The 24,847-nt window shown below is 45.3% G+C and overlaps 1 protein-coding gene across 4 annotated transcripts in view; it reads right to left on the reverse strand.

Annotated features, from left to right (window-relative positions):
- MYO5B (myosin VB) overlaps positions 1 to 24,847 on the reverse strand; it is a 343,332-nt gene that overhangs the window by 208,324 nt on the left and 110,161 nt on the right. The window contains exon 1 of one of the 4 annotated variants that reach the window (XM_078435246.2): positions 8,657 to 8,754. The exons of the other annotated variants lie outside the window; for them this stretch is intronic. Within the exon in view, the coding sequence (XP_078291372.2) occupies positions 8,657 to 8,659 (3 nt within the window). The 5' untranslated portion in view covers positions 8,660 to 8,754. Of the gene's footprint in view, positions 1 to 8,656; positions 8,755 to 24,847 lie in introns of those variants that run through there. 4 annotated transcript variants of the gene reach the window in all.

Consider the following 24,847-nt stretch of genomic DNA (forward strand, 5'->3'; position numbering starts at 1 on the left):
TAGTTACTGTTATGCCAGCAGGAACTGGGGCCCGGGGGGCCTCAATGAGACATGGAGACCTCTCTCTAGGGGAGTACAGACACAAGCAAGTAATCCCAGCAGAAACACGAAGCGTCATGGGAACACATGCCCAACTCCTCTGCTTTCTCTCCTGAATTTAGCTCCTCCTCCTCCAGCACTAATGCCTACTTCCTGGTTTCTGTTTGCTCATCCCATGAGAGTCTTCCCAGACTGGTAATAACCTTCCTTTTCCCCCAAATGCTCTTCACTGGGAAGCTCTCTAACTTACAACCAAAGGGAACTATATGTAAATCTTCTGTGCATCCAGCACTGACAACTCAAAAGCCATGCATATTCTGGGCCACAGGTAGATCCCTGAGCCCCAACCCAGATCTCTACTGAACTTGCTCCATGTTCTTTCCTAAAAAAGAGAACTAAGCTAACCTGAATGCCAGGAAGAACTTTAACTTCATGCAGAGAGATTGGGATAGAAAAAAGCCACTCAGCATCCGTGGAGTAAAGGAAGATGGGGGGGGGGGGGGGGGGGGGGCTAAGAAGCTAGCTTCATTCTGTAACAGATTAAATGCAGTTAAATAGCAAAATTACAAAACCCATTATTTCCTGTTATTTAAATGAAACAAGGGGCACCTGGGTGGTTCAGTCAGCTAAGCAACCAACTCTTGATTTTGGCTCAGGTCATGATCTCATGTGGTTAAGTCCGAGCCCTACATTGGGATCTGGGCTGACAATGCAGAGCCCCCCTTGGCGTTCTCCCTCTCTCAGCTCCTCCCCCACTTGCATGTGTGCTCTCAAAATAAACTTAAAAATAAATAAACAAAAAAGATTTATCAGAAGGAAGATCCATCTACCTATTCCTGTCACTGGTCATCACAAGCCTATCTTTGATCTTTGTTTTCTTACATGCTTACAACACAACATCACCTCAATCCAGACTTTTGAACAAAGGCTCTCTTTCTGACACCTGATTGTGTGATCAGGCACGATTCTGTCTGAATTCACATTCACTACCTACATGTGAAGCTAAGGAACAAAGCAAATGTCTGTGGCTGGTGAAGGCCAACTTTACCAGTTCCCGCTCTACAGATGTTAAAAGATTAAGCAGTACATCCTCAAGTGACAGACTGACACCAAGATGGGAAGGACATGGTGTTCAGGGAGCACTGCTGAGTCATTTTATCCAGCAGTACACTTGGAAACTGCAGTTATACTAGAGGCTTAGAAACCACTATAAAGCAATGTGTTCAGATGGAAGTTTTGGAAAATTCACCAAAAGTCCTGCATGTCAATGACAAGTTGGTTCTGTAAGGTGCTAAAGACGCTTGCTGAAGATGCTAAAAAAGATTTACTCAAAGCTAGTACATTCCATGCCACTAAATATATGCCAGGACCCCACCAAGCAGCTAATGCTTTGTTAAAATCCTACTTCCAGCAACATGACTATAGTCCTTGGAATAGGTACTCTCTCTACAGAGGGATCAAGTATGTGAATTAAGCAATCCATAGTCATATCACACATAATGTAAGTCACTGAAGACAGTTTTCCAGAGCACAACATCTTCATTTCCACCTAAGCTCTCTGAAGCACTCTTACTTCTAAATTCCATTTATGGGAGCACCTGGGTGGCTCAGCCGGTTAAGCGTCCAACTTCAGCTCAGGTCATGATCTCGCAGCTTGTGGGTTCAAGCCCCACATCGGGCTCTGTGCTGATGGCTCAGAACCTGGAGCCTGCTTTGAATTCTGTGTCTCCTCCTCTCTCTGCCCCTCCCCCATTCATGCTGTCTGTCTCAAAAATAAAATTTTTTTTAAAATAAATTCCATTTATGATGCCATCACTGGATAGTTGTTCCTCTCTTTCACCATGTAGGTATATACTCAGACTAATTAAAAAGTCTACCACCAGCCCTAGACTAAGTCAGGTAAGTCCATTGGTTTCCCTTTTTTTTTTTTTTTTTTTTTTTTTTTTTAATTTAAAACCTGTTCCACTCTGACCTCTATAAGCAACAAAAGCCAACAGTGAAGTCATTTCAAGCTAAGCCCTCTTCTGCAAACACAACCTCACGGAACAACGTTAACTGAGAAAATGCATTAGAACCATTCTTTTCCAGAGAAATTTTTGGGAACTGCCCCAACACATGAGTATGTTGACCTGTTCTTGCTTTGCCTATAAGAGATCCATCCAACTTAGAATTTAAATGCCTTACACACTTGCATTTGGGACTGAAGCCAGCTCTCCATCTTCTTTCACAGCTCAAAGCATGCCAGCCTCCCCTCCCCCCCCAGTAGTCAAACACATCTTGAGATTCTTCAACAGATATTCAACTGTTGCATATCCCCATAAGCTACAAGGCCTACCAACAAGAAAATAGACTCTAGCTCATTTGTTCATAAGGATTTATGGAACACCTACCACATGACAGGCAGCATGCAAGATGCTGGGACACACAGCAGAGGGAAAGGACATGTCCCCATCTTCAGAGATACCCAAGCACATTGTGCAATTCATCTACTCCAGTGGTCCTAACTGCCTCAGCAGCACAGACATTCACAACATACAACATGGGACCTCACCCAGTCCAGGTCATCACAGGAAAAGCTTTTCTGAAAAAAGCAAGTTCCAAGATGAAACCTACATGGACAAGGAGTTGGCTAGGCCTGGTGGGGAGGGAGGAGCATTCTAGGCTAAAAAGTCAGCTGCAGACAAGCCTCGGACAGGGAGGAGTAGCACTTGCTGAAAAGCTCCAAGTCAGTATGGGCAAGCTGTAGACCTCGGAGGGCAAGGGCTCCAGTGACTGAGATGTGCAGGAGGCTCATGGAAGTCACATTACAGGATGTTCATGTTATTCTATAACCAATGGAAAACTGTACATGGGTTTTAAATACAAAGAGGGATGTGGTCTAACTGAATAATATTAGTATTTACACATCCAGGTGGCCAACTGACACATGAAAAGATGCTCAACGTCACTCATCATCAGGGAAATGCAAATCCAAACCATGAGGAGCTGTCACCTTACAACTCTCAGAATGGCTAGAATGAAAGAAACAAGTGTTGATGAGCATGTGGAGAAAAAACAACACTCACGCACCAGTGGTGGGAATGTAAACTGGTGCAGCCACTGTGAAAAAAAGTATGGAGGATCCTCCAAAAATTAAAAATAGACACACCATATGATCCAATAATCCTACTGCTGGTATTTACCCAAAGAAAACAAAAACGCTAATTCAAAATAATATGTACACCCCTACGTTCACTGCAGCACTATTGCAAATAGTGCAAATTGGCAACAGCCAAGATACAGAAGCCACCTACATGCCCATCAACAGATAAATGGACAAAGAAAATGTGGTATATACACACACTGGAATATCACACAGCCATAGAAAAGAATGACATCTTGCCATTTGTGACAGCATGGATAGACCCAGAGAGTATTATGCCAAGTGAAGTCCAAGATACCATATAATTTCATTCACATATACAATCTTTAAAAAATGAGCAGAAAGCAAAATCAGACCACTACAGAGAACCAATGGATACCAGAAGGGAGGGGGTGGGGGGCCAGGCAAAAGGGGTGAAAGGGAGGAGGTGGTATGGACTTCCAATTATGGAATAAGTCACGGAATCAAAGGAACAGAAGGAATACAGTCAACAATACTCTAATAGTGACATATCAGGACGGATGGCAGCTACACTTGTGATGAACACAGCTTAATGTATAAACTTGCCGAATCACTAAGTACACCTGAAACAGGTGTAACTGTGTGTCAATTATAGTCAAATAAAAAAGGCCTGTACTTACAAACTGACCTACAAGTAAAAAGAACCCTTAACAGGAAGATAGATCTTCTGTCATGCATCCTTCCCGTCCTCACGTGAACACTCACAATGCAAACGAAATCAGGGACACCTTTATCCCGTCCCTAGGCCCAAAAAAATGGTCTTTGAAATTCTTCTTTTGCTATTACTCTTACTACTTCATTTACTCAGTGCTTTACCATTCCAAACTGAAATACCATTTCCACCATACCTTAATGCTACTCATACAGCTTCTAAATCTCTTTATTCATATGTTTCACCTTTATCCAATCCAGCTCTTCCAACTTTTTTTCTGCTGTATTTTGCAATGGGGAACTTGTTCATTTATCTTAGAGAGCAGAGAAGTTTAACCGAGAATCAAGAGGGAATGTTCAATCTGAGTACATCGGCAAACAGGCACAATAGCATCTTCATTGCTGGGACCTCAGAAGGAAGGGAAAAAATATTCTGAAACCAACACACATTCTCACTGAATAGCAGCCATGAAACAGACTCTGACTTCCAAGTTAGGAAGGTAAATGGGTGTCTGCTACCTGAATCACCATTAACCAAAGACCTCAAAGCAATGCCTTTAATTTTCATCCTGGGGTTGCGAGCAATTGTGGGGCAGCCGTCAGCACCCTACTACTTGGAAGTGAACCATTCTTTGGCAGTAACACTCGCTACAACTCTCCAACCAAACCTGCTGTCAGATGGCCACAGATGGTCTAGGAATGATCACGGTTAGCTCAGGCCCTCTATGCCAAGTGATTGTGTTTGAGAGACTAATTTAGATATGGTTTCACACACTTCACAAGGTCACTTCTGGTCTGGCTGAAAAGCAGGGTACAGCTTGAAAGAACACCTAAGCTTGAGTCTCTATGGGGTCACCCAGCAAAGACTTAAGAGTTTTAGAGAAAAAGAACTGACGTGACTGGTGTGAAATGAACATTTTACACTCTCTAAAGGATTAAGGGGCAGGGGGGGGAGTTTCATCTCAGTGAGGATAGGTTCATCTTCTGCACCAAAAACTTCCCTCCTCCACCCTCATGCAGGCATCATGGAAAACCATTTGAGGAGGTATGAAATGAGGGGATCACCAGCACATCCCATTGAAACTGTACATAGGTAAATGCATTGCTAGACCTCATTTTGGACATGAGAGTGGCAGTCTCTGCCTGCTGCCTCTTCCCCTTACCTGAGCAGTGCTCACACACTATCAGGTGAGTGGTGCTGCTCTGGAAGGCTATTTTTCAGGGTCCAAGTTACCACTGTTGCTATTAATGCAGCAACCCCCCAAGGAAAGGTGACAAACCCTCTAGTCTTGGGCTTTTCTTTACCGGGTATTCAAGCATTTTCTACAAGTGTTCTGTACACAATGCTTTTAAACTGGAAACATTTTATGGGGCACCCGGGTGGCTCAGTCAGTTGAGTGTCCGACTTCAGCTCAGATCATGATCTCGCATTTCATGAGTTCAAGCCCCACATCAGGCTCTGTGCTGACAGCTCGGAGCCTGCTTCAGATTCTGTGTCTCCTCCTCTCTCTGCCCCTCCCCTGCTTGTGCTGTCTCTCAAAGTTTCTCAGAAACTAGGACAATAGAAGTCTCATTCCTCAAAATTCTCACTTTCATGCAAATGTCTTACACACTAGATAACCAGTAAGCTTTAAGCAAATGCATTGGGGGATGAACAGTGGGTGTGACATCCCTGTTTTAACAGGTGCACGTCCCAGGTACACGTACAAAGTGTTCCATCTTCCTAATTCCGGACAAAGCTGGAGTCACGTTTATTCCTTGCGGGTTCATTTAGGTGTTAAAATAGGGGTGTAGTCCAGGATTACAGTTCCAACCTTCCCCAGGGATCCTTACCAATTCCCTGGTTCCAGGGCCTTCCTGGAGACCCAGCACAGCAGAGAGCCTTGGGAAACATCACAACAGAATGACCCCAATACCCTCAACAAAAGGGATTTAAACAGTCACCACCTTCAACAAACAAACTACAGAAGAAGAGCAACCATCCCAGTTCTGGACACAGGCTGAGTCATATTTATTCAAGAGAGCTGAAACATGGCACTGGAAGTACTCAGCCAAAGGCAACCGCGTATTGGTGTGGCAGGTGTGTTGGGTCTGGTAGGCATGTTATCAAGGGGTGGGGTCCTCCCTTGGTATCCAAATAGAACATCCCTCAACAAATCACATCCTCTGGACCTTGGTTTTCCCAGTGAGTAGGCTGAACTAAAAGAAGCTCCAATACTATGCCTACATTCATCAAGCACCTCCTTGCTTCCCAAGAAGGCTGCCTGTGGCACCAATCTTCTCGCATTGACCCAGAACACATCCGCAGAAAGATCCCTGGTTGGTGGCTCATCAGAAAGTCCTCCCTCTGATCACAGGCTCTCTCCTTTAGGTGAGGGAAACAAGGCCCCCTGACAATTAGTGCCTCTCTTAAGTACCCACTGCTCTTTAGAGTCCAAAAGTATCCTGAAAACCAGTAGGAAATGGGCGAAAAGAGAATGTTCTCTGGTGAAAAAAAATCAGATGTTCACAATAGACTACTCCCTGGCCCTTCCCTCTCCTGCTGTATCCACCATCTGCCTGTATTTTCCACAGCACCTTCGTATTTTGGTTAACGCTTGGCTCTGGAGTCTTTTTTTCTGCTGACAGAAGGATGAAGAACAGCACCATCCCTCACAGTGGAGATGTGAATCACCACGACACCAGCAGATTCCTCCCTGCCAAGTCCCAACGTCCTGCGCCCACATTCAAGGGCTTCATGAGCTGTGTTGTCTAGCCTCATCATCCACAAGCCCACAGCTGGAGGAACCACCCTGTCCACTGCCTTCCCTCTCCACCGAGGTCTCACATATGCTCATCCCCACTGCCCTCACTCTTAAGTGTTCTACAGCTAGAAAAGTCCTCCACGTTTAGCAAGTGTATGGCAGGTTTCAAGGGGTTCCCACAAGCATGAAATCTTAGAATTCTATGGGATAGGAAGCACAGGTGCAATATTGCTATTTCTAAGAAGTACTTATTTGATCATTCAAGAGGACCAAAATACATTTCTCATATTTGGTCTTCATCCATAGTTCCTGGCTTACAGGTCCCAAGACTCTTGGAATTTCTTAATGAGAGGTTAAACGTGTCTCTTGTGTCAGTAGGTGACCTGTGGACACCACCTAAGGATGAGGGCTGGTTGCCAGGAAGACCAACGATGTGATTAGATGGTTAAAACTTGGAGTCTCGCTCCTAACATCGAGGAGGGGAGAGGGTCTGGAGACTTAATTAGCCAATGGCCAATAACTTAGTAATCATGATTATGTACTGAAGCCTCCATAATTTTTTTGACTTGTTGGCAAGCTTCCATGCTGGGAGAACTATAATGCTCTCACATGCCACCGAGCCAGGCCCCAAGCTCCACGAAGATAGAAGCTCCTTTTTTGGGTAGCTTGACCCATGTTTCTCCTTATGTGGGTGTTATTTTATTTCATCACATCCTTTAATAAACTGATGCACGTACTTCCGTGTTTCCTCAAGTTCTGTGAGCCACGCTAGCAAGTTAATCTAACCTAAGGAGGTGGTCATTGGAACCTGGCCTGTAGCCAGGCAGTCAGAAGCACAGGTAACAGTCTGGTGCTTGCAACTGGTATCTGAAGTCTTGTAGGACTGAACCCTTAACCTGTAGGATTTGTTGTTAATTCTGAATTCTCTGACACCCTGATAGTTTCTAAGAATTACTTAGTGTTGTGTGGAAGGTTGGAATTGGGTCCAAAAACACTGAAAGACAGGTACTCTTATAGACCCATTTTACATGTGAAGGACACTGAGATCCACGCAACTTAAGGGACTTGGCCAACTCAAGCCCCTAAAAAACAGTCGACCCAGGAACAGTGCTTACTCCCTTGTCCAGTGCTCCTTCCATCCCCCCAAGCCTTATCCAATATTGAAAACCTGAGGGATTCCAGTCTGTCACCAACAGACTCACCTACATTCAGGTGCCTAGAAAATGCCTGTTACTGTTGACACCTCCTTAGAGCCTCCTGATTCCTGCTCTGTCGCCTTAGTTCAGGACTTTGCTTATGTGAAATATTACAACCTATTCTTAATTGGATGTCCTGTCTCTGATTTCTTCTTATTCCAACTTATTTTCTAGTCTGTTTGCTTCTGGAACAGTTCTCAACTGGGTGGGTGGGGGGCACGAAAGTGGGGAGGATGGACAAAACAGTCCCTAGGGGACATGTGGCAATGTCGATACATTTTTGGTGTCACAACTGGCCAGGGGAGAGGTGCTGATTTCTAGTCAGTAGAGGCCAGGGATGCTGCTAAACATTCAACCACGCACAGGACAGCCCCTAACAAAATGTTACCCAGCTCCAAATATCAACGGTGCCCTGGCTGAGGAAATTTGCTCTAGAGTTTTCATTGAAAACAAAACACAGAAAACATCCTGTTGCCTGTGCCCAGGCTTCTTCCTCTGCCTCAGACGTCTTCCTCCCTTCCCTCCACCTGCCCCACCGCTATTCACCTTCTAAAGGTCCAGCTTAAATATTGCTGCTTTTGTGGAGCTTCAGTATTCCCGCTGGCCTGAGTGGCCTCTCCCCCGTTTTCACTATAACAGTTCTCAACTGCACTGCATCCCCTTGTATAGTTGAGTCCCTAGGGTAGGAATAAAATATTTATCTTTATGTCCCATGCATATAGAATATTGCCTGCAAAGTATTTTTTCAGTGTGTGTTGGTTCAATGGATGAATGGATGCAGGCATACTCTACCGCTATAGATTCTTGCTTCTCATAGCAAGAAACCACAGCCTCTCCCCCACCAGAAATGCTAAATATAGTACCATCTAAATAACCCATCGGCACAGGGCTGTCACCAGCTTGGGAACATCTGGGCACGAGGATGAGCAGCTTTGTCTTTGGACTCCTGCAGGGAGGTCTGACGACACTGCATTTCTCTCTGCAGAGTTAGCACACCCAGAGCTCCTGTACTTCGGAGGTCTCATCTGCCACAACTCCTGGTTCCGTGGGAATTTCTGGATCCTGAAAATTCAGAATGCTTTGATGGCATGGGTGTGTTAAATGTGGGGTTTGGGGGTTCTCTAAAGCTAAAAGGAAGGAGGTGGAGAGCAAGATCCTTAGCCCAGGCGTAACAGTTATAGGAGAACATCAAAGACTTTCCACAAAGTCCTAAGCTTCTGCCCTGTCAACAAGGGGGACATCAATAGCTGACTTCCAGAATGTGCTGTGTCACAGGCCATTCATCTTCCATCATTAGGAATGAGCACCCTCCACAAGGCTTAGGGCTAAAGGCAAACAGAAGGAACCAGAGGTCACAAAGGTCTCCTTGGCACAGCCACACCACATTCTTCAGGGCCTCCTCTCAAGAACCTCTTGGTGGGCTCCAGAAAACACTCCTCTCAGCCCTGTGGGAACTCGTGCCACGGGGGGTAGGGAACTCCCATTGCCCAGGCAAGTGGCAGCCATAATACCTTTGTAGTTTACATAACCAGAAACAAAGAAAAAAGGTCAAAAAGAGTACTTGCAGCATTTGCTGTGACCTGCAAGGACACAGGAAAGAGACCACAGTCCAGCTGAGACTCTTACAAGTGGAGGCAATCTGGTCCAAAGTCTGTCATGCATCTTCATAGAGAAGCACCATGATTTATGTAGGAGACAACAATCAATGAATGATTCTGTGTTCAGGAACTATCGTCTGAGGAAAAGTGAAAAGTGCAACGTGGTTTAAAATTTGGTCCCAACAGTTGTCACCAACTGCTGTGTGACCCAAGACAGACTAACAGCATCCTCACTTCCTCATTTGTGGGAAATGCCTGTCCTACCTCGCAAGGGCATCAAAGGAGAGGAAATCCAACCAGCCCATCATATGGCCCCAGAAGGACATTGCTAGGCACCGTGGTGGCAAGCAAATCTTCTAAGACATGTTTGCCCTCGGGAAGCTAACAGCATAGCTAAGCAGACTGAGCCTTAAAAAGTAAACCTTAGTCATCAAAAGTAAGTGGCAGGAGGCAGGGTTCCAGAGATTAAGCATGGGATTCAATCTAGTGAGTGCTACACCTGCCTTCAGACATGCTGACATGGGACCTCACTCTGGCTTGCAGTTCAGGAGGAACCCCAGCAGGGAACATGCCCTGCAGGACCAGACGCAGGTGTGAAACACGGGCAGATACTCCAGGCAGGCAAGTACAAGGCCATCCACTGGGCTGAAGCCGATGGGCATGTGGGTTTGCATGTGAGCAAGAAGTTCAAAGACAGGTTAGAGCCCTATCATAGCAAAGGACTTAATTCCTAGCCAACGGGGTTGTCACCTAACCCTTTACCCAGGAGCAGCCAAAAATGTCTAGGTCACTTGGGTGGGGAACGTAAGACAAAGTAGGAGTACAGTTATCAAGTATTATACAAATGCTAATTGTTATCATTGCTATTCTTGGCACCTAGTGCTGAAGCCCAGCACTGAGTAAAGGGTGCCCAGATGGCAGAATAAAAACATTAAAAAAGATAGGATAGTGAATAATTTATATCAATTTAATCACTTAACAATACTCTGCACCCAGATGGAACTGGCAAGGTAAGCAGAAGACCTCTGGAGGCTAAGGAGCTGAAATCAAACCATGAGCTTAGAGTGAAAAATCCTCCTCTATACAAATATGCTGTCAGGAGCCAGGTTTCCAAGACATCTTGGCTTCCTTGACTACAGTCCTGGTCTTCCCCCTTTCCTGGCAACTTCTCTTCACTGTTGAATTTATTGGTCCTCCTCCATCCACCTGTAAATGATGGAGGGGACCCTGCCTCTCAGCTATCTCCCCGCACCATACGTAATGCACATACACACACCCCCGATGTGATCTTGGGACACACTCCCATACACGGAACAGTCCTGACCTTTCCATTGAGATCTAGACCCACATATTCAAACTTCAGGTCTTTGTTCTGGCACCTAATACTTTTAATGAAAGTTTAAAAGCCCCAATAGAACTTTTGAATTCTAGCCTATCACTCACCCATTTCTCTCCTAGTCATTTCCATCTCACAAAACACCACCTCCAAATCCACTTGGTTGCTCAAGCCAAAAGCCTCCAAGTTGTCCTGGCTGCCTTTCTGTCCATCATACCCACATCCCACCAAGCACCAAGTCCCACAGCCCTGGTTCCAGAAGGTATCCTGGGTCAGGCATGTCCCCACTTACCATGGCCCTTCCCTTCTCCCCTGGGCTGTTTCTACTCCCTTTCCTGGTCTCTGCTTCTAAGCTCAACCTCTGCCAATCATTCTCTCAACAGGTAAGTGTAGATCATGCCACTCCCCTGCATCAGAAATAGAATCCAAACTCTTCATGGAAGCAGCCACACCCTATGTCCTCCCTACCATGCCTACCGCATCCCCCCAGCATACTGCACTCCAGTCACACACACTCCTTGTTCTTTTCTTGAATCTCTGAATTTGCAACCCTTCTCCATTCCTCTGTGTCTGTGCCTGGTCTGGTCAATCCCAGCCTCATTATCCCCTCCCTTCTGAAGAATCTTTCCTGACCGACTAATCCAACAGACTCTTTTCTATCCCTTTCTACCATACCACTGATTGTATTCTCTTCTTTATGTTTATCTGAAATGAGTGTGTTCACCACTTTCTGGTCCTCCAGCTCACCAATGTAGGTTCCAGCAGGCTAGAGACCTATCTGCTTGGGTCATGGTTGCATCCCCAGGGCCAAGAACAGTATCTGGTATAGGACAGATGGCCAAATGTTTGCAGAGGGACCAAATCTGCAAAGGTGCTTCATCTGTGGACAGAATAGGAACATTCCAATTGTTCTTGCCCCAATGCTAAGGTTCAGAAGGGACAGAAATCTCTGGATCCCATGGGTCTGGGGAGGCTTCACGGGGAAGAGGCAGGATGGAGAATGAAAGAAGCGATCTCAGGTGCATGCACAGAGGAGTCCCAAGTTTTAAGCATCTACTAGGTAGTAAGCAGTGGGAGCAGTGGGGAGGCAGATACAAAGGAGTAGTAGCATTAATTCCATAGCATGGGTTAGTCTGTTTCCCTTCTTTCAATTTTTAAAAGGAGACTTTTCTGAGCACCATCCTAGTCATCATACCAGGTCTTTTCTGTCCATTGTCATTTAATCCTCTTAACCCTTCCCATGAAGCACTGTGTTCCCCATTTCTATTAAAGCAGTTGAGGGGGCAGACAGGGGGCTGCAGCCCATAGCAGGCATGTCTCTCATGCAGCAACAGCAGGGTAAGCCTAGATCCTAGGGTGTCCGAGGTCCCTTCCTCTCCTACCACACTACACTGCATTTCCTGAGAAAGGACAAGAGCTCTAGGCTTCTGATTCAGAGAAGTGGCACCAAAGAGGAGAGGACCCCAGGACAGGAAAGCTAAGTCCCCTATAAACAAGCTGCCAACACTCAATTTAAATTTAAGAGTGGCAAGCTTTCATCCATAACAGGAGCATGAGGCCAGAAACCCAGGCCAAAGACTTCCACCTTGCAGTACTCCTTCCTGCCACCAACACCTGTTTCCCAGGAGAAATATCGGCAACAATGTGTGGCTCTAACAGTAAATGTACATCATGCCAGGGCATGCCATGCCACAAAATGATCAGAAGGACTAGGCTTTGGTTCAGCAAGGTTGAGTGCAAATTTCAATATGCATCCAAGAATGCCTCAACCCCCGATAACCCTCCACTGACAGCTCTTGGATGATCTCATTTAAAAAACAGTCTCAAATGCAGCCATAGCTATGAGGACAACAAAGAGAAAAGTTTGGCAGGATGGTTCTTTTTTCTTTAGTTGCAAAAGAGGTGCCAAAGATTGAGCTTACACACTTAAGGTGGGAGCAATGGGCATCATACCATGTTCCCTTCCAACACCCTGACAATAAAGGGCACTAGGTCCTGGAGAGGTAGGACTTGCCTCGGAACAAAAGAGGCAAAGAGAGGAAGATGAAAAGAGGAAGATGAGAAGGGGGGGCAGGGAAGAGGAAAGACGAATAAAAGTGGGGGAAAAGTACATTAACTCCAGGCAATAGCATACTAACCAGAGATCACCACCTCCTCTCTCTCCAAAAGTGATAACCATGGGTCAAAATTACAACGATCTACCTTCAGGGATCTATTCGCTCGGGTGTTAATAGCCTTCTGCAGTAAGGACACAAGCACTAAGGAAATGAAGGAACAAGGGTAAGCAGTGAGCAAATCTAGCACACATTCTGGTTCTAAAGGCAAAAGTCAATGTTTCTACTTAAGTCCTAGAGTGGCCCAATAGAGTCCTGATGGAAATATTTCACCTTTCTAGTACATGATAGCTTGAACAAGGGCCCAACTTTAGTTACCAGGGAAACACAAATTAAGAACAGAAGATATTGGGGCACCTGAGTGTCTCAGTCCGTTGAGCACCCGACTTCAGCTCAGGTCATGATCACACAGCAGGTTCTAGCCCCACTTCAGGCTCTGTGCTGACAGCTCTGTCTGGAGCCTGCTTCAGATTCTGTGTCTCCTTCTCTCTCTACCTGCCCCCCCCCCCCCACCAAATCTCTCTCAAACATTAAAAAAAAAATACTACCATAACACCATCAGGATATACACTGAGAATAGCTAAAACAATAGAAGCAAGTGTTGCCAAGGATGCAAAGCAATTGGCATTTTCATACACTGTTCATGGACCCGCAAACAGGCACCACCACTTTGGAAAACCTACTTGGTACTATCCCTGGATGAACACAACATCCCGTGAGACAGCAATTCCACTTCTGGACATATATCTAACAGAAATGTATACAAGCAAGGGGATGCCTGGGCAGCTCAGTCAGTTAAGCGTCTGACTTCAGCTCAGGTCATGATCTTGCAATTCGTGGATTCGAGCCCCGCATCAGGCTCTGTGCTGACAGCTCAGAGCCTGAAGTCTGCTTCAGATCTTCGGATTCCATGTCTCCCTCTCTCTGCTTCCCCAACCCCCCACTCATGCTGTCTCTCTCAAAGATAAACATTAAAAAAAAATTTTAAGTGATTTTTAAAAATGTATAAAAATGATTACCCAAAGATAGGTACAAGACTATTCCCTGCAGCATTGTTTTTAATACCAAGAATTGGAAATAACTCAAATATCCATTCATTAGAATGGGCAATTAAATTCCAGTATATTTACCTTACAGTACAACAGTAATGAGGAAACTGCACGCACAAGCAACCAAAAAAAAAAAAAAAAAAAATCCTAAACACAACATCGAGTAAAAGAATGCAGATGTAGGGGCGCCTGGGTGGCTCACTCGGTTCAGCGTCTGACTTCGGCTCAGGTCATGATCTCGCGGTCCATGAGTTCGAGCCCCGCGTCGGGCTCTGTGCTGACCGCTCAGAGCCTAGAGCCTGGAGCCTGTTTCCGATTCTGTGTCTCCCTCTCTCTCTCTCTCCCTGACCCTCCCCCATTCATGCTGTCTCAAAAATAAAGGTTAAAAAAAACAGAATGCAGATGTACAAATATGTACGAAATTATTCCATTTACATAAACTTCAAGAACAAGCAAAGGCAAGTAAGTGACAATGCTGGAAATCAAGATACACTTACTCTTGGAAAGGGTATAGTGACTGCACAGGCACACAAAGGAAACTTCCGGTGTGCAAAGTTCTCGCTCTCCATCAGGGGCTGGTCATGGGTGGGTTCAGTATGACAGTCATCAGGCTGTACCAGTAGGTGTTTTCCTAAATGGGTGTTGTTTCCACAAAAAGTCTAGTAAAAGCAGCTAGTGAATTTTGTATCTGGTTTTAAAACCCCTTCACCTTTGTGTCTATGTTATTTCAGTTTTCCCAAAAATGTTTAAGATTCACATTCCAGGACAATATGCCACACTTAGCCTATAGCTGCTGTTTCTCCACAGGATTCTGCCACACACCTCCAGGTAACACAGTCTACCTGTGGGGCCCCTCAGACCAATCATGGTCTTCCTACCACCACTTTAAAGTTAGCTCTGGGGCACCTGGGTGGCTCAGTCGGTTAAGCGTCCGACTTCAGCTCAGGTCACGATCTCGCAGTCCGTGAGTTCGAGCCCCACGTCAGACTCTGGGCTGATGGCTCGGAGCCTGGAGCCTGCTTCCGATTCTGTGTCTCCCTCTGTGCCCCTCCCCCGTTCATGCTCTGTCTCAAAAATAAATAAACGTTAAAAAAAATAAAGTTAGCTCTGAGTGATGAAAACCCTCTTAATTTCCTTTCCTCTGGGCAGAGCCCACTCTCTGGCCCCAGGATGGAGAAATCTCATTCACTTTGAAATACCTGCCAGACTCTCCCCTGGAGCCCATGAATGGATGACTGCTTGAATGACTGCCACTCCTTCTGTACAGACATTTTCCACTCTCCCAGGTCCTTGGAGAAACCTGGCCTTGAGGGAGCTGGCACTGAGAGAAGGCATGGAGAGGCATGAGCCCCTGTACCAGGAGGATGAGACTCAGTGTGGGGCAAAGCACCTATTTCACCCTTGGGCAATGGCCCAGCTGGGCAGTCTCCAAAGGCATGCCTGCTTTCCATTCTGTCGATTCTACACTGGGGCAGACAATAATGGAGAGAGATAACAGGGCAGTGTCCCAGCAAGCCCTTCAAGTAGCCAGACACTATAGTGGTTTGATATTAGTTACTAGGTTAACCCAGTTAACTACCCATACTTAACTATAGACTCAATGTTTTTGCCCCCCAAATTCACATTAAGCTCTAATACCCAATATGATGGTATTCAGAGGTGGGGCCTTTGGAAGGTGATTAGGTCATGAGACCCCATGAATGGGATGAGTATCCTTATAAGAGAGCCAAAGAGATCTTCCTTGGCCCTTCCACCATGTGACATCACAGCAAGACAACAGCTAACCCCGAAACAGGCCCCCACCAGACAGCAGATCCTGGCCCCTTAATCCTGGACTTTCCAGTCTCCAAACCATAAGAAATCAATGTTTTGGCCCCCTAGTCTAGGATGTCCTGTTACAGCAGTTTGGAAGGTCTAAGACATGACCCTTTCCCAAAGGCTATGTGTCTAGGCACCAGAAGGAAATATGAACAAGGGACAGAGAACATGCTATCACTTCCCAGGTAGCCCCTTCCAGACCTTCACCTTTATCCAAACAAACCCACCAGAGAACCCCCTAATGGTCACATTCATTTCTCCACCTGTCCCTTCAGTGCTCCTGGTCCACAGGTTACTCCCAAGTAGACATCTTTACCAAGTATGGTGGGAAACCAACTTGCCCCACAGCTGCCCCCAACAATCATGCAGTGACAAGAGGCCAGCAGACCTCCACATGCCACTTATAGGTCAGTCACATTCAAACCAAGTCTCCTGAAGGTGTTAGAGTAAGACAAAGGGAAGAGAGACAAACGAAAAAAAAATACATCCAAAGCCTCACTGGAGGGAGTTGTGCTCAACAGTAACTGCTTACAGAACACTTGCTATGCAAAAGCATCGTGCAAGGGACTATAGGATGAGCCACCACACTCCCACGCTAAGGGGACTAAAGACATACAGGGTCAAAGCTCTCCTGTCCAACGCCATGGAGTGTGCCTGCACCCAGAGGAAGGTATCTGAGCAGTCTCTGGCCAGGCATCTGCCCGTCCCAACTCTGTCCAGGGGCCTGCATTTCAAGTTGGGGGATTACTTTAAAATACTAAACTTCATTAACCCTACAACCTGAACTTGGAAGACAATGAGTCACCTGACTCCAACACGCCTTCCAAGCAAGCATCCGCTGTGTTCTCCAGCAGCTTTGCCAGTATTCCCTTCACCCTCCACCTTAACAAGCTGACAAGGCCTGCATTTAGGTCAGGCTCTCCAGTGGCTCCCTCCCTCCCCTGGGGCCAGCAGCCCTCAGGATAAATTATCTTGACCTACAGTCACCAGGGGACTGGCTGGCAGTGCTGGGTGAAGACGCCCTATCTCCAGAGCCTGAGGGACCCTCCAGCCCATTCTCCCACACAGGAGGATCCTAAACCCTTGGGAAAACAAAGCTCTATTTTTAAATAACTTGCTAACAGCTAACAAAAGCTAACGGATGGCTCGGGATCTTGCCAGCTATTCACCTTCTCTACACGCAGGTGATTCATCCAGGAGTTACTGTAAAGGTGGTGGGAAAGGGGCAAAAAAAACACCATGAGGGAAATGTCCTCATTGTGAAGGTGTACAATCCCCTCACTGTGATAAGATTAAAAAGCTCTCTCCAAAACAACAAGTTACCACACTCGGAGGCTGGTTTGGGAGTTTTGGAAGGGTTTTTGATCAAGTACACAAATCAGGTATCCTGGGATATAAAGACTCTCATAGAAAAAGTCCTATTTCTGGGCAATTTTTTCAGTGCTGGTAACTTAATACCATGATTCACACATGCAGTCTTCTCGATCCTCCCCCTGTTGGAAAATAAAGCCTGAGTTCCAGAAATTCTTAATTGTCTACCAAGAAGGAACCACGGAAGGGAGAGGGGTTTTAGACTAGCCTAGTGGCCCTTTTTGCCCCATCACCATTCACTTCACATTCCCCAAATTCTTGGTTAGAAACTTGACATTTTACCACAAAGTGATTCATTTGTTTTAGCAATTCTTTCCTAAAAAATGCAAATAAGCCTCTAAGAATACAGTATGTTGGGAACTCCCACCCTTACAACAAACCTGTTTAGTGCCTTTTGGAGAAAAAGAGTTGAGAGCAGTCTCTCAGAGGAAATAGCTTTTTTGCATTGTCAAGGCAACTTCAAGAGCAGTGAACTTCAGGGCCCATAAAGGTACCAAGGGCTGGAGGTTTGAAAAGAGGGCCAAACCTAATAGGAGGTAGGCAAAATGCCAGACATCACTGTCATGTCTAAACCACGAAGCACACCCCATGCCCCATGGTTAGACCCCAAGGCCTCCCTCAGCCTCACAGTGGGAATTTTCATAACTCAGGTGTATTATGGACCAAATAGGTTGACCCAGAAACAGTCACTGGCAGCAAGGTTTCTAAAAGACAACTCCAAATACTTGGGGGGAAATTTTTTTTTGTAGCTGTCTAGTCATATTAGGGGCAACCTACACTTAAAAATGCATTCTTGAAAACTCAAACCAATTCAGGATCAAGAGCCTCACTCTTCACTGTGCTTAAAGCTAGGACCCTAAGTAGATGTGTGTGATATTAGCATGTTCCACCTAACTTTTTCAGAGCCCCGATCCCTTCTACCTCAAGAGACTGGTCTAATAACTGCAGGAGTAGGACCTAAACATCGTTCTGATCCCCTACCCCAACTGCTTTGTCTCCTAATAGCTCACTTAGTCACTGACATTCTCATTTCAGTTTAGCTAAGAACTTGAAACTTCCACCCCGATAAAGACGACTTTTGGATTTGACGGAGAAGATGGCAGTTTAGCAAGCACGCAACAGGCTAGCAGAGCACGGAGGATGCAAAGACAAAACAGAAAAATTCAGTCCTTGCTTAGGGACATTAACTTCACTTTCAATCACAGCCTCAGAAGGCTTCCTGCATCTGGCCAACTATTCTGAAAACGTAGCAGCTCAGTTGCAAAGTCGCTCCCCAAGGCCACATACCACTGTGGGTGAAATGGGGGTATACCCCCTAGGGAGCATCGTCACCCTGACCCACAAGACCAGCAGGAATCTCAAACTCTGCCATCCACAGGCACCTACTCCAGTCCACCGCAAGGAAGATTTGCAATTTAAAGTCAATTACAGAATAGGACTTTGTCATCTCCCTGAACAACTGCCACAGGAGTGTCCTAGTAAAAAGATTCTGGAGCCAGACCGTCTGCCTCTTAGCTGTGTGGCTCAGGCTAGTCACATAACCTCCCTGGGCCTCAGTTTATCATCAGGTGCCTCCTGTGGGGTAGATGGGAAGATTCCAGGACATATTATATGGAGTTTTTAGACCAATCCCTGGCATCTGTTAGCTAACATAGTGGCAATTTCAATTCGTGGAAATTGAGCCTCAATTTCCTCCTTTGCAAAGCAAGAAGGGAAAGAAAAAAAAAAGAGGAACATCTGTTTCCCCCTTAGCTTTTTACCCAGGATGAACTACATGTCAATTCCAACAGAGTGAAAGATTTATCCTTTATTAGCTTTATCTTCTGGGTTATACACCATTTATTTTATTATTATTTTTACTATCTCCGCTTTACCACTTTGTTCTCCTCTCTGGACCATTCTGTTTTCTGTCCCTTGCAGTGGGTTGCTAGGTGCAAAAGTGTGTTCACGGGGAATCTAAACGACATCACCTGACACCTGAGAGAGAGAGAGAGAGAGAGAGAGAGAGAGAGAGACCGACCCTTAAATGGAACTATCAACTCAGTTTCCAAATCCCTTCTTTGCAATCCCTGGCAGAAATACGGTTATCCAGTTTGGGCCCTACATACAGTCAGGGCTGGAGAACTCCTCACTCACAGCAGTGTTTGCCTTGCTGGAGACTTCCAGAGTTCTCTATGCTCCTACCTTCTGGGAACTTATGGCAAGATCTACACAGCCTGAGGATCTTGATGTTTGCTATGATGGAAGTGACAACAGAACTGGCTTATAGTTCCAAAGACCTTTTATCTTCACCTGGCTTAAACCTCACAACTCCCCTAAGAAGTAGGTAGGATAAATATCATTCCACCTCTGGAATGATAAAAATAAAGGGGCAGAGGAGGCAGGGCTTGGCAAGTTGAAAGGGACTTCGTGTCCACTTATCCTGTGTGTCTGCAGAGTCAGGACTGGAGCCCATGTTTTTGAAGCGGCTTTCTGGCCACTTCCACCTTGTGCCCAGTTCAGAGCCATGACACGTCCACGTTCCCCGCCGTATGTGAGAACATCACCAGCCTTCCCAGCTTCTGTCTACATTACTCATGAGTGGCCAGCAGTTTTTCCAACATATGAACAATACAGCATATTAGTTGAATTAGGAAACCAAAAGTCTATCAGGAAAAGCCTTCAGACCTATTTCTTAGAACTTCATAAAATCTCAATCTGTAACCCCTAGAGTCATCATTAGCTAATAAACAGCCCATCTCCACTCCCAGGCTAAACAAAGACTATTTTATCCATTTACTTTTCCAAAGGGCACCAGCCATTCGCTTATCACCGCCTTCTTGAAATTATGTATACTGTGAAACCGAGATAACCAAACCGTTTAAAACTAAGTTACAAGGTGATGTAATCACCCATAAAAGTGCAAAGATCATTTAACACATGTAGGCTGTTTATGATAGAGCTGTGGCCCACAGGCAAGGGCAACCACTCAGAGTAGAGTAGAAACCCTCCTAGTTTTCATTCCTTTCTGAGAAGCCCTATTTCCCATTTTAGCTTTGACCACTGTTAACACAGGCATGGCAAGTGGGGAGAGGACACAATTATCTATTTGCCTCCCTGAGTCCATAAATTGCAAGGTCTCCGTAAAAGCTTCAGCTCCCTTTCTGTGGGACGCTGCAGTTTGAGTTGACCATGAAGTAGTCACAGTGGAGGGGGTGAAGAGGAGGGGAGCCCCGTGGGTCAAGTCTGCCCAACGGTACAAGGAGAGGAGCTGTGGCCACCTGCCCCCAGGAAGCTGAGAAAAGCAGCCGGGCATGACCACCAGCACACAGGTCAGAACTTCAAGGTCTCCTGCAAAGGAACCTCCAAGAGCTGCTCCCAGGAAACTCTGTCCAGGTGAAAGGTTTCTTTCCAGGCTCTTTGTTATTACTCTTTAAAACTTAATAAACCATTTTTTACTCTCAGCCTACAGGGAGAAGGTCTCATCCCCATCCTGATTAACAATGCCACATTAATAAAACATTCTTGGATCCATTAGTTCAAATAAATATTTAAGCACCAATGTAGCAGGTGCCAGGACAGATGCACGGACAATTCAGACAGTCCCTAGTCCAGGCGACCAGCACTTCCCAATGCTTGGCCAGATCTCCTCAGGCCTCTGGAGTCACACACACAGTTTTTGCCAGGGAGGTTTAGTCAACAATCTTGTGAGAAGCCCCAGGTCTTACAGGGAGGCCAACAGAGATTCTCCTTACAGAGATGTCAGAACACTGGTCTAACAAGCCAGGCCCTAAATATCATCTGGCTATTCTGTGCCCAGAACAGAGCTTAACAGACACATGCCATAGGCAGTCATTACCAATGTGGCTGGAAAGTTATAAATTTCACCAAACATTCTAGGTTTGAGTACAATGGGATGACATGGGGCAGTGGAAAAATGGGTCAGGTGCAAACCAAGTCACCTGGGGGTTCTAATCTCTGGCACAGAAATGTGACTCATCAAATCCCTACTTACCTTCTCACCGAGCCTATGTTTATTTCTGTGAATCTCTAGCATGTCAGGATCTTTCCTTTTAAAAACACTTAACCATAAAATGTTGCAGATTTTATGTACAGAGGAGTTGGAGAAGATAGCCATATCCCCAGCATACAATCTTAACATGTTATAGCCTGTTTCTACTCCTTAGGTTTTTAAAAACAAACACAAAGTCATGGTTGAGGGTTCCTTCATCACTGCACTGCTCTCTACCTAAAAAACTGGACAGTGTAGCGATTCTCTCATATGCATGTTGGCATATCAAGACTACATCAATTTACATCCATAAATACACAGTGTAGTTTGGCTGTCTACTTGAGACAAATGGTAGCATATACTATATACTCCATGATTTTGCCCACTCACCATTGATACTTCCCTTGTTACACAGATATCTGATGCACCAATTTCAGTGTTTCACTGTAGGTGTGTATATACCATTGTTTATCCAACTCTCCAACTGGTGAGCCTCATAAGTGTTCAAACACTCCTCGGTATCTATTATGGATGTCACACACCATGGAGGCATTGAAGATCTAAAAGCAAGTTATGTAACTCTTGCACATAGGCCAAAAATAAAGAGCTCCCTTGTGGAAATGCCACCGTTGGAGGAATCTTGCTGACCACACCAGCAGCTATGGCCATCTATGTGTAGAGCCCAGAGGCACAAAGTCTTAGGAAATGAGCCTAGAGGTCTCACAGTGACAGGCAGAGGCTAAAGCCATGAGCACAGACAGGTTGGCCAAGAGTCAAACCACAGAATCACAAAACATGAAAATACATCTTTCATGCCACTAAATGATGGGGTGGTTTGTATACAGCAACCAATGACCAAAACAGGTAGTCACTCTGTAATATCCCCAAACCAGACCAACTGAGAGTGGTAGCCCTCTCTAGAAAATCATGCAGAGACCCACAACGATGGCACATCTAGGGTGTCCAACAGCTGTAAATACGACCACGCATCGCCATTACCCAACCCCTTAACAGTACGTCACCAAGGACACATCCCAGTATTTCAGCCTTCTCCCAGCATCCTGAGAGCCTTCCCTAAGCTACAGCCAGGTAGGATTTTGATGTTGGCAAACAACTGCCTGTTTACACCCCCAGCTGCTCTGGGAAAGGACCTTGGACAAACGCCTTGGAGACGATTATAATGCTGAATGGTAATGGAATCATATTGTGCTTGTCTGCTTCTGTCCATCAGCTATGCAGACCTGAGCAAAAGCCACCACACCAACATGTAAGAATAGCAACAAAGAGACCCAGGTGTTTTCTAGTTAGGGCTGAAGGCCTGAGTAACAGAGCACAGGGTACCAAGCTCAGGCTGCCAGTTCTGATCTGTGAGGCACCTTCCTCAGGAAGATCTCTTGTGAGGGAAGCACAGGTAATGTTAGGTGCACATGCACCAAGCTGAGAAGGGCCTGGGGACTCTGCTCTTTCCAGTGGGGAAGAGAAAAAACTTCCACATACATCCACAATACGGGGGGGAAAAAAGTACCAAGAGCCCCAATAGCAGTAGGCATTAGATGCCACTAACCAAGAGGTGGCAGGAATTCTACTAGCTAGAGAGGCAAGGGAAGCTTTGTGGAAACATTAACATGGGAGCAGAGCTTTGAAGGACGTGCAAGGACGGGGAACAGGCGTCCCAGGAAGAGAATCTCTCCTAGAACATACGGCAGCCACCGTGGGGGAGGGGGCCTGCTTGAAGGCCGGCCGTGGGTTTAGTGGACAAAGGACGGTACAAGGAAGTCAGGATTACAGATGATAGAGGACCCTCAACACCATGCTCAGAAGAGAGGACTTCACACTCTAGGAAGCTACTCAGTTTCTGAACCAGATAAAGGCGAGATCAGAGCTGAGCCTCAGGAAGCTTCACTGGGCAGGTGTCACTGGGAAGAGCTACCACACATCCGAAAAGTGACTTCCATTCCTTTTGTCCCCACCCCAGGCAGCTTAAATATAGGTGGGAACACTGGGGAAACCAGAGGCAAAATCTTTCTGACAAAAATGGGTTTTCTTCGGTTTAACTCCAGGTTAGCTCATTAGGAACAGAACAGACAACAATGAATTGCTTTTTAAAATTCTACATTTTGACACATCCTCTTGCACAACCCATAGTCTTGCCCTCCTTCAAGCTTGAGCCTATACTTCAGAAATCACCAAATTTCTCTAATTACCTGGATTAGGCATTTGAGCACATGGTCATTTAAAATGTATGCATTCGTGTATGTATAATTTATATCCCCATCTTCCAAAAATGACTTGTAGCAAAGCAATTCATTTCATACTGTTTTTTCCAGTCACTGTTTTGCATATCTATCTTATCTACCCATCCACATTATAAACTTTTGAAGGATTGTGTATCATACATCTTTGGTTTTTCCAAAATGCTCAATCCAGTAGAAAGTGCATGCTAGTGCCTGACAGACCCTTGTAGAAAAATGTCCATTATTTCTGGCCACTCACCTGGCAAAAGTAACCTTCCAGAAGGCAAATATAATTTGTTCAAGTTCATCTCAAGCTTACATAATAGGAACCCTTCTTTAGGGGTTGGGATAGGAAAAGCACATCAGTGGAACCAGAAAAGACCCCAAATAGCCAAAGCAATCCTGGGAAAAAAAAAAAAAAAAAAAAAAGCCAAAGCTGGAGGCATTGCAATCCCAGACTTTAAGCTGTACTGTAATCATCAAGACAGTATGGTTCTGGCACAAAACCAGACACAGATCAATGGAACAGAGAACCCAGGAATAGATCCACAAATGCATGGCCAACTAATCTCTGATAAAGCAAGAAAGAGTATCCAATGGGAAAAAAAAGTCTCTTCAGCAAATAGTGCTGGGGAAACTAGACAAGCAACATGAAGAATGAGCCTGGACCACTTTCTTACACCATACACAAAAATAAATTCAAAACGGGTGAAAGACCTAAATGTGAGATAGGAAATCACCAAAATCCTACAGGAGAAAATAGGCAATAACCTTTTTGACCTCGGCCACAGAAACTTCTTACTAGACATGTCTCTGGAGGCAAGGAAAACAAAAGCAAAAATTAACTATTGGGACTTCAAGATAAAAGCTTCTGCACAGAGAAGGAAACAATCAAAACTAAAAGGCAATGAAAGAATGGAAAATATTTGCAAATGATATCTGATAAAGTGTTAGTATCCAAGGTCTATAAAGAACTTATCAAACTCAACACCTAACCACCCCCCAAAATAATCCAGTGAAGAAATGGGCAGAAGACATTAATAGACACTTTTTTCCAAAGACAACATCTAGATGGCTAACAGACACGAAAAGATCCTCAATATGACTCAGAGAAATACAAACCAAAACCACAATGAGACACCAACCTCACACCTGTCAGAACAGCTAAAATGAATAACTCAGGCAACAACAGATGATGTTGGCAAGGCTGCAGAGAAAGGGAAACCCTTTTTCTGCCATTGGTGGGAATGCAAATTGGGACAGCCACTCTGGACAACAGTGCAGTTTCCTCAAAAAAGTGAAATAGAGCTACCCTACGACCCAGGCAATTGCACAACTAGGTATTTATCCAAAGGATACACAAATGCTGTTTCGAAGGGGCACATGCACTCCAATGTTTATAGCAGTGCTATCGACAATAGTCAAATTATGGAATGAGCCCAAATGTCCATCGACAAATGAACAGATAAAGGAGAGGTGGCATATGTACAATGGAATACTACTCAGTGACCAAAAAGAATAAAATCTTGCCATTTGCAACAAT

This window comes from Panthera onca, chromosome D3 (genome assembly GCF_046562875.1).
Source record: "Panthera onca isolate mPanOnc1 chromosome D3, mPanOnc1 haplotype 2, whole genome shotgun sequence".
Taxonomy (NCBI): Eukaryota; Metazoa; Chordata; class Mammalia; order Carnivora; family Felidae; genus Panthera; species Panthera onca.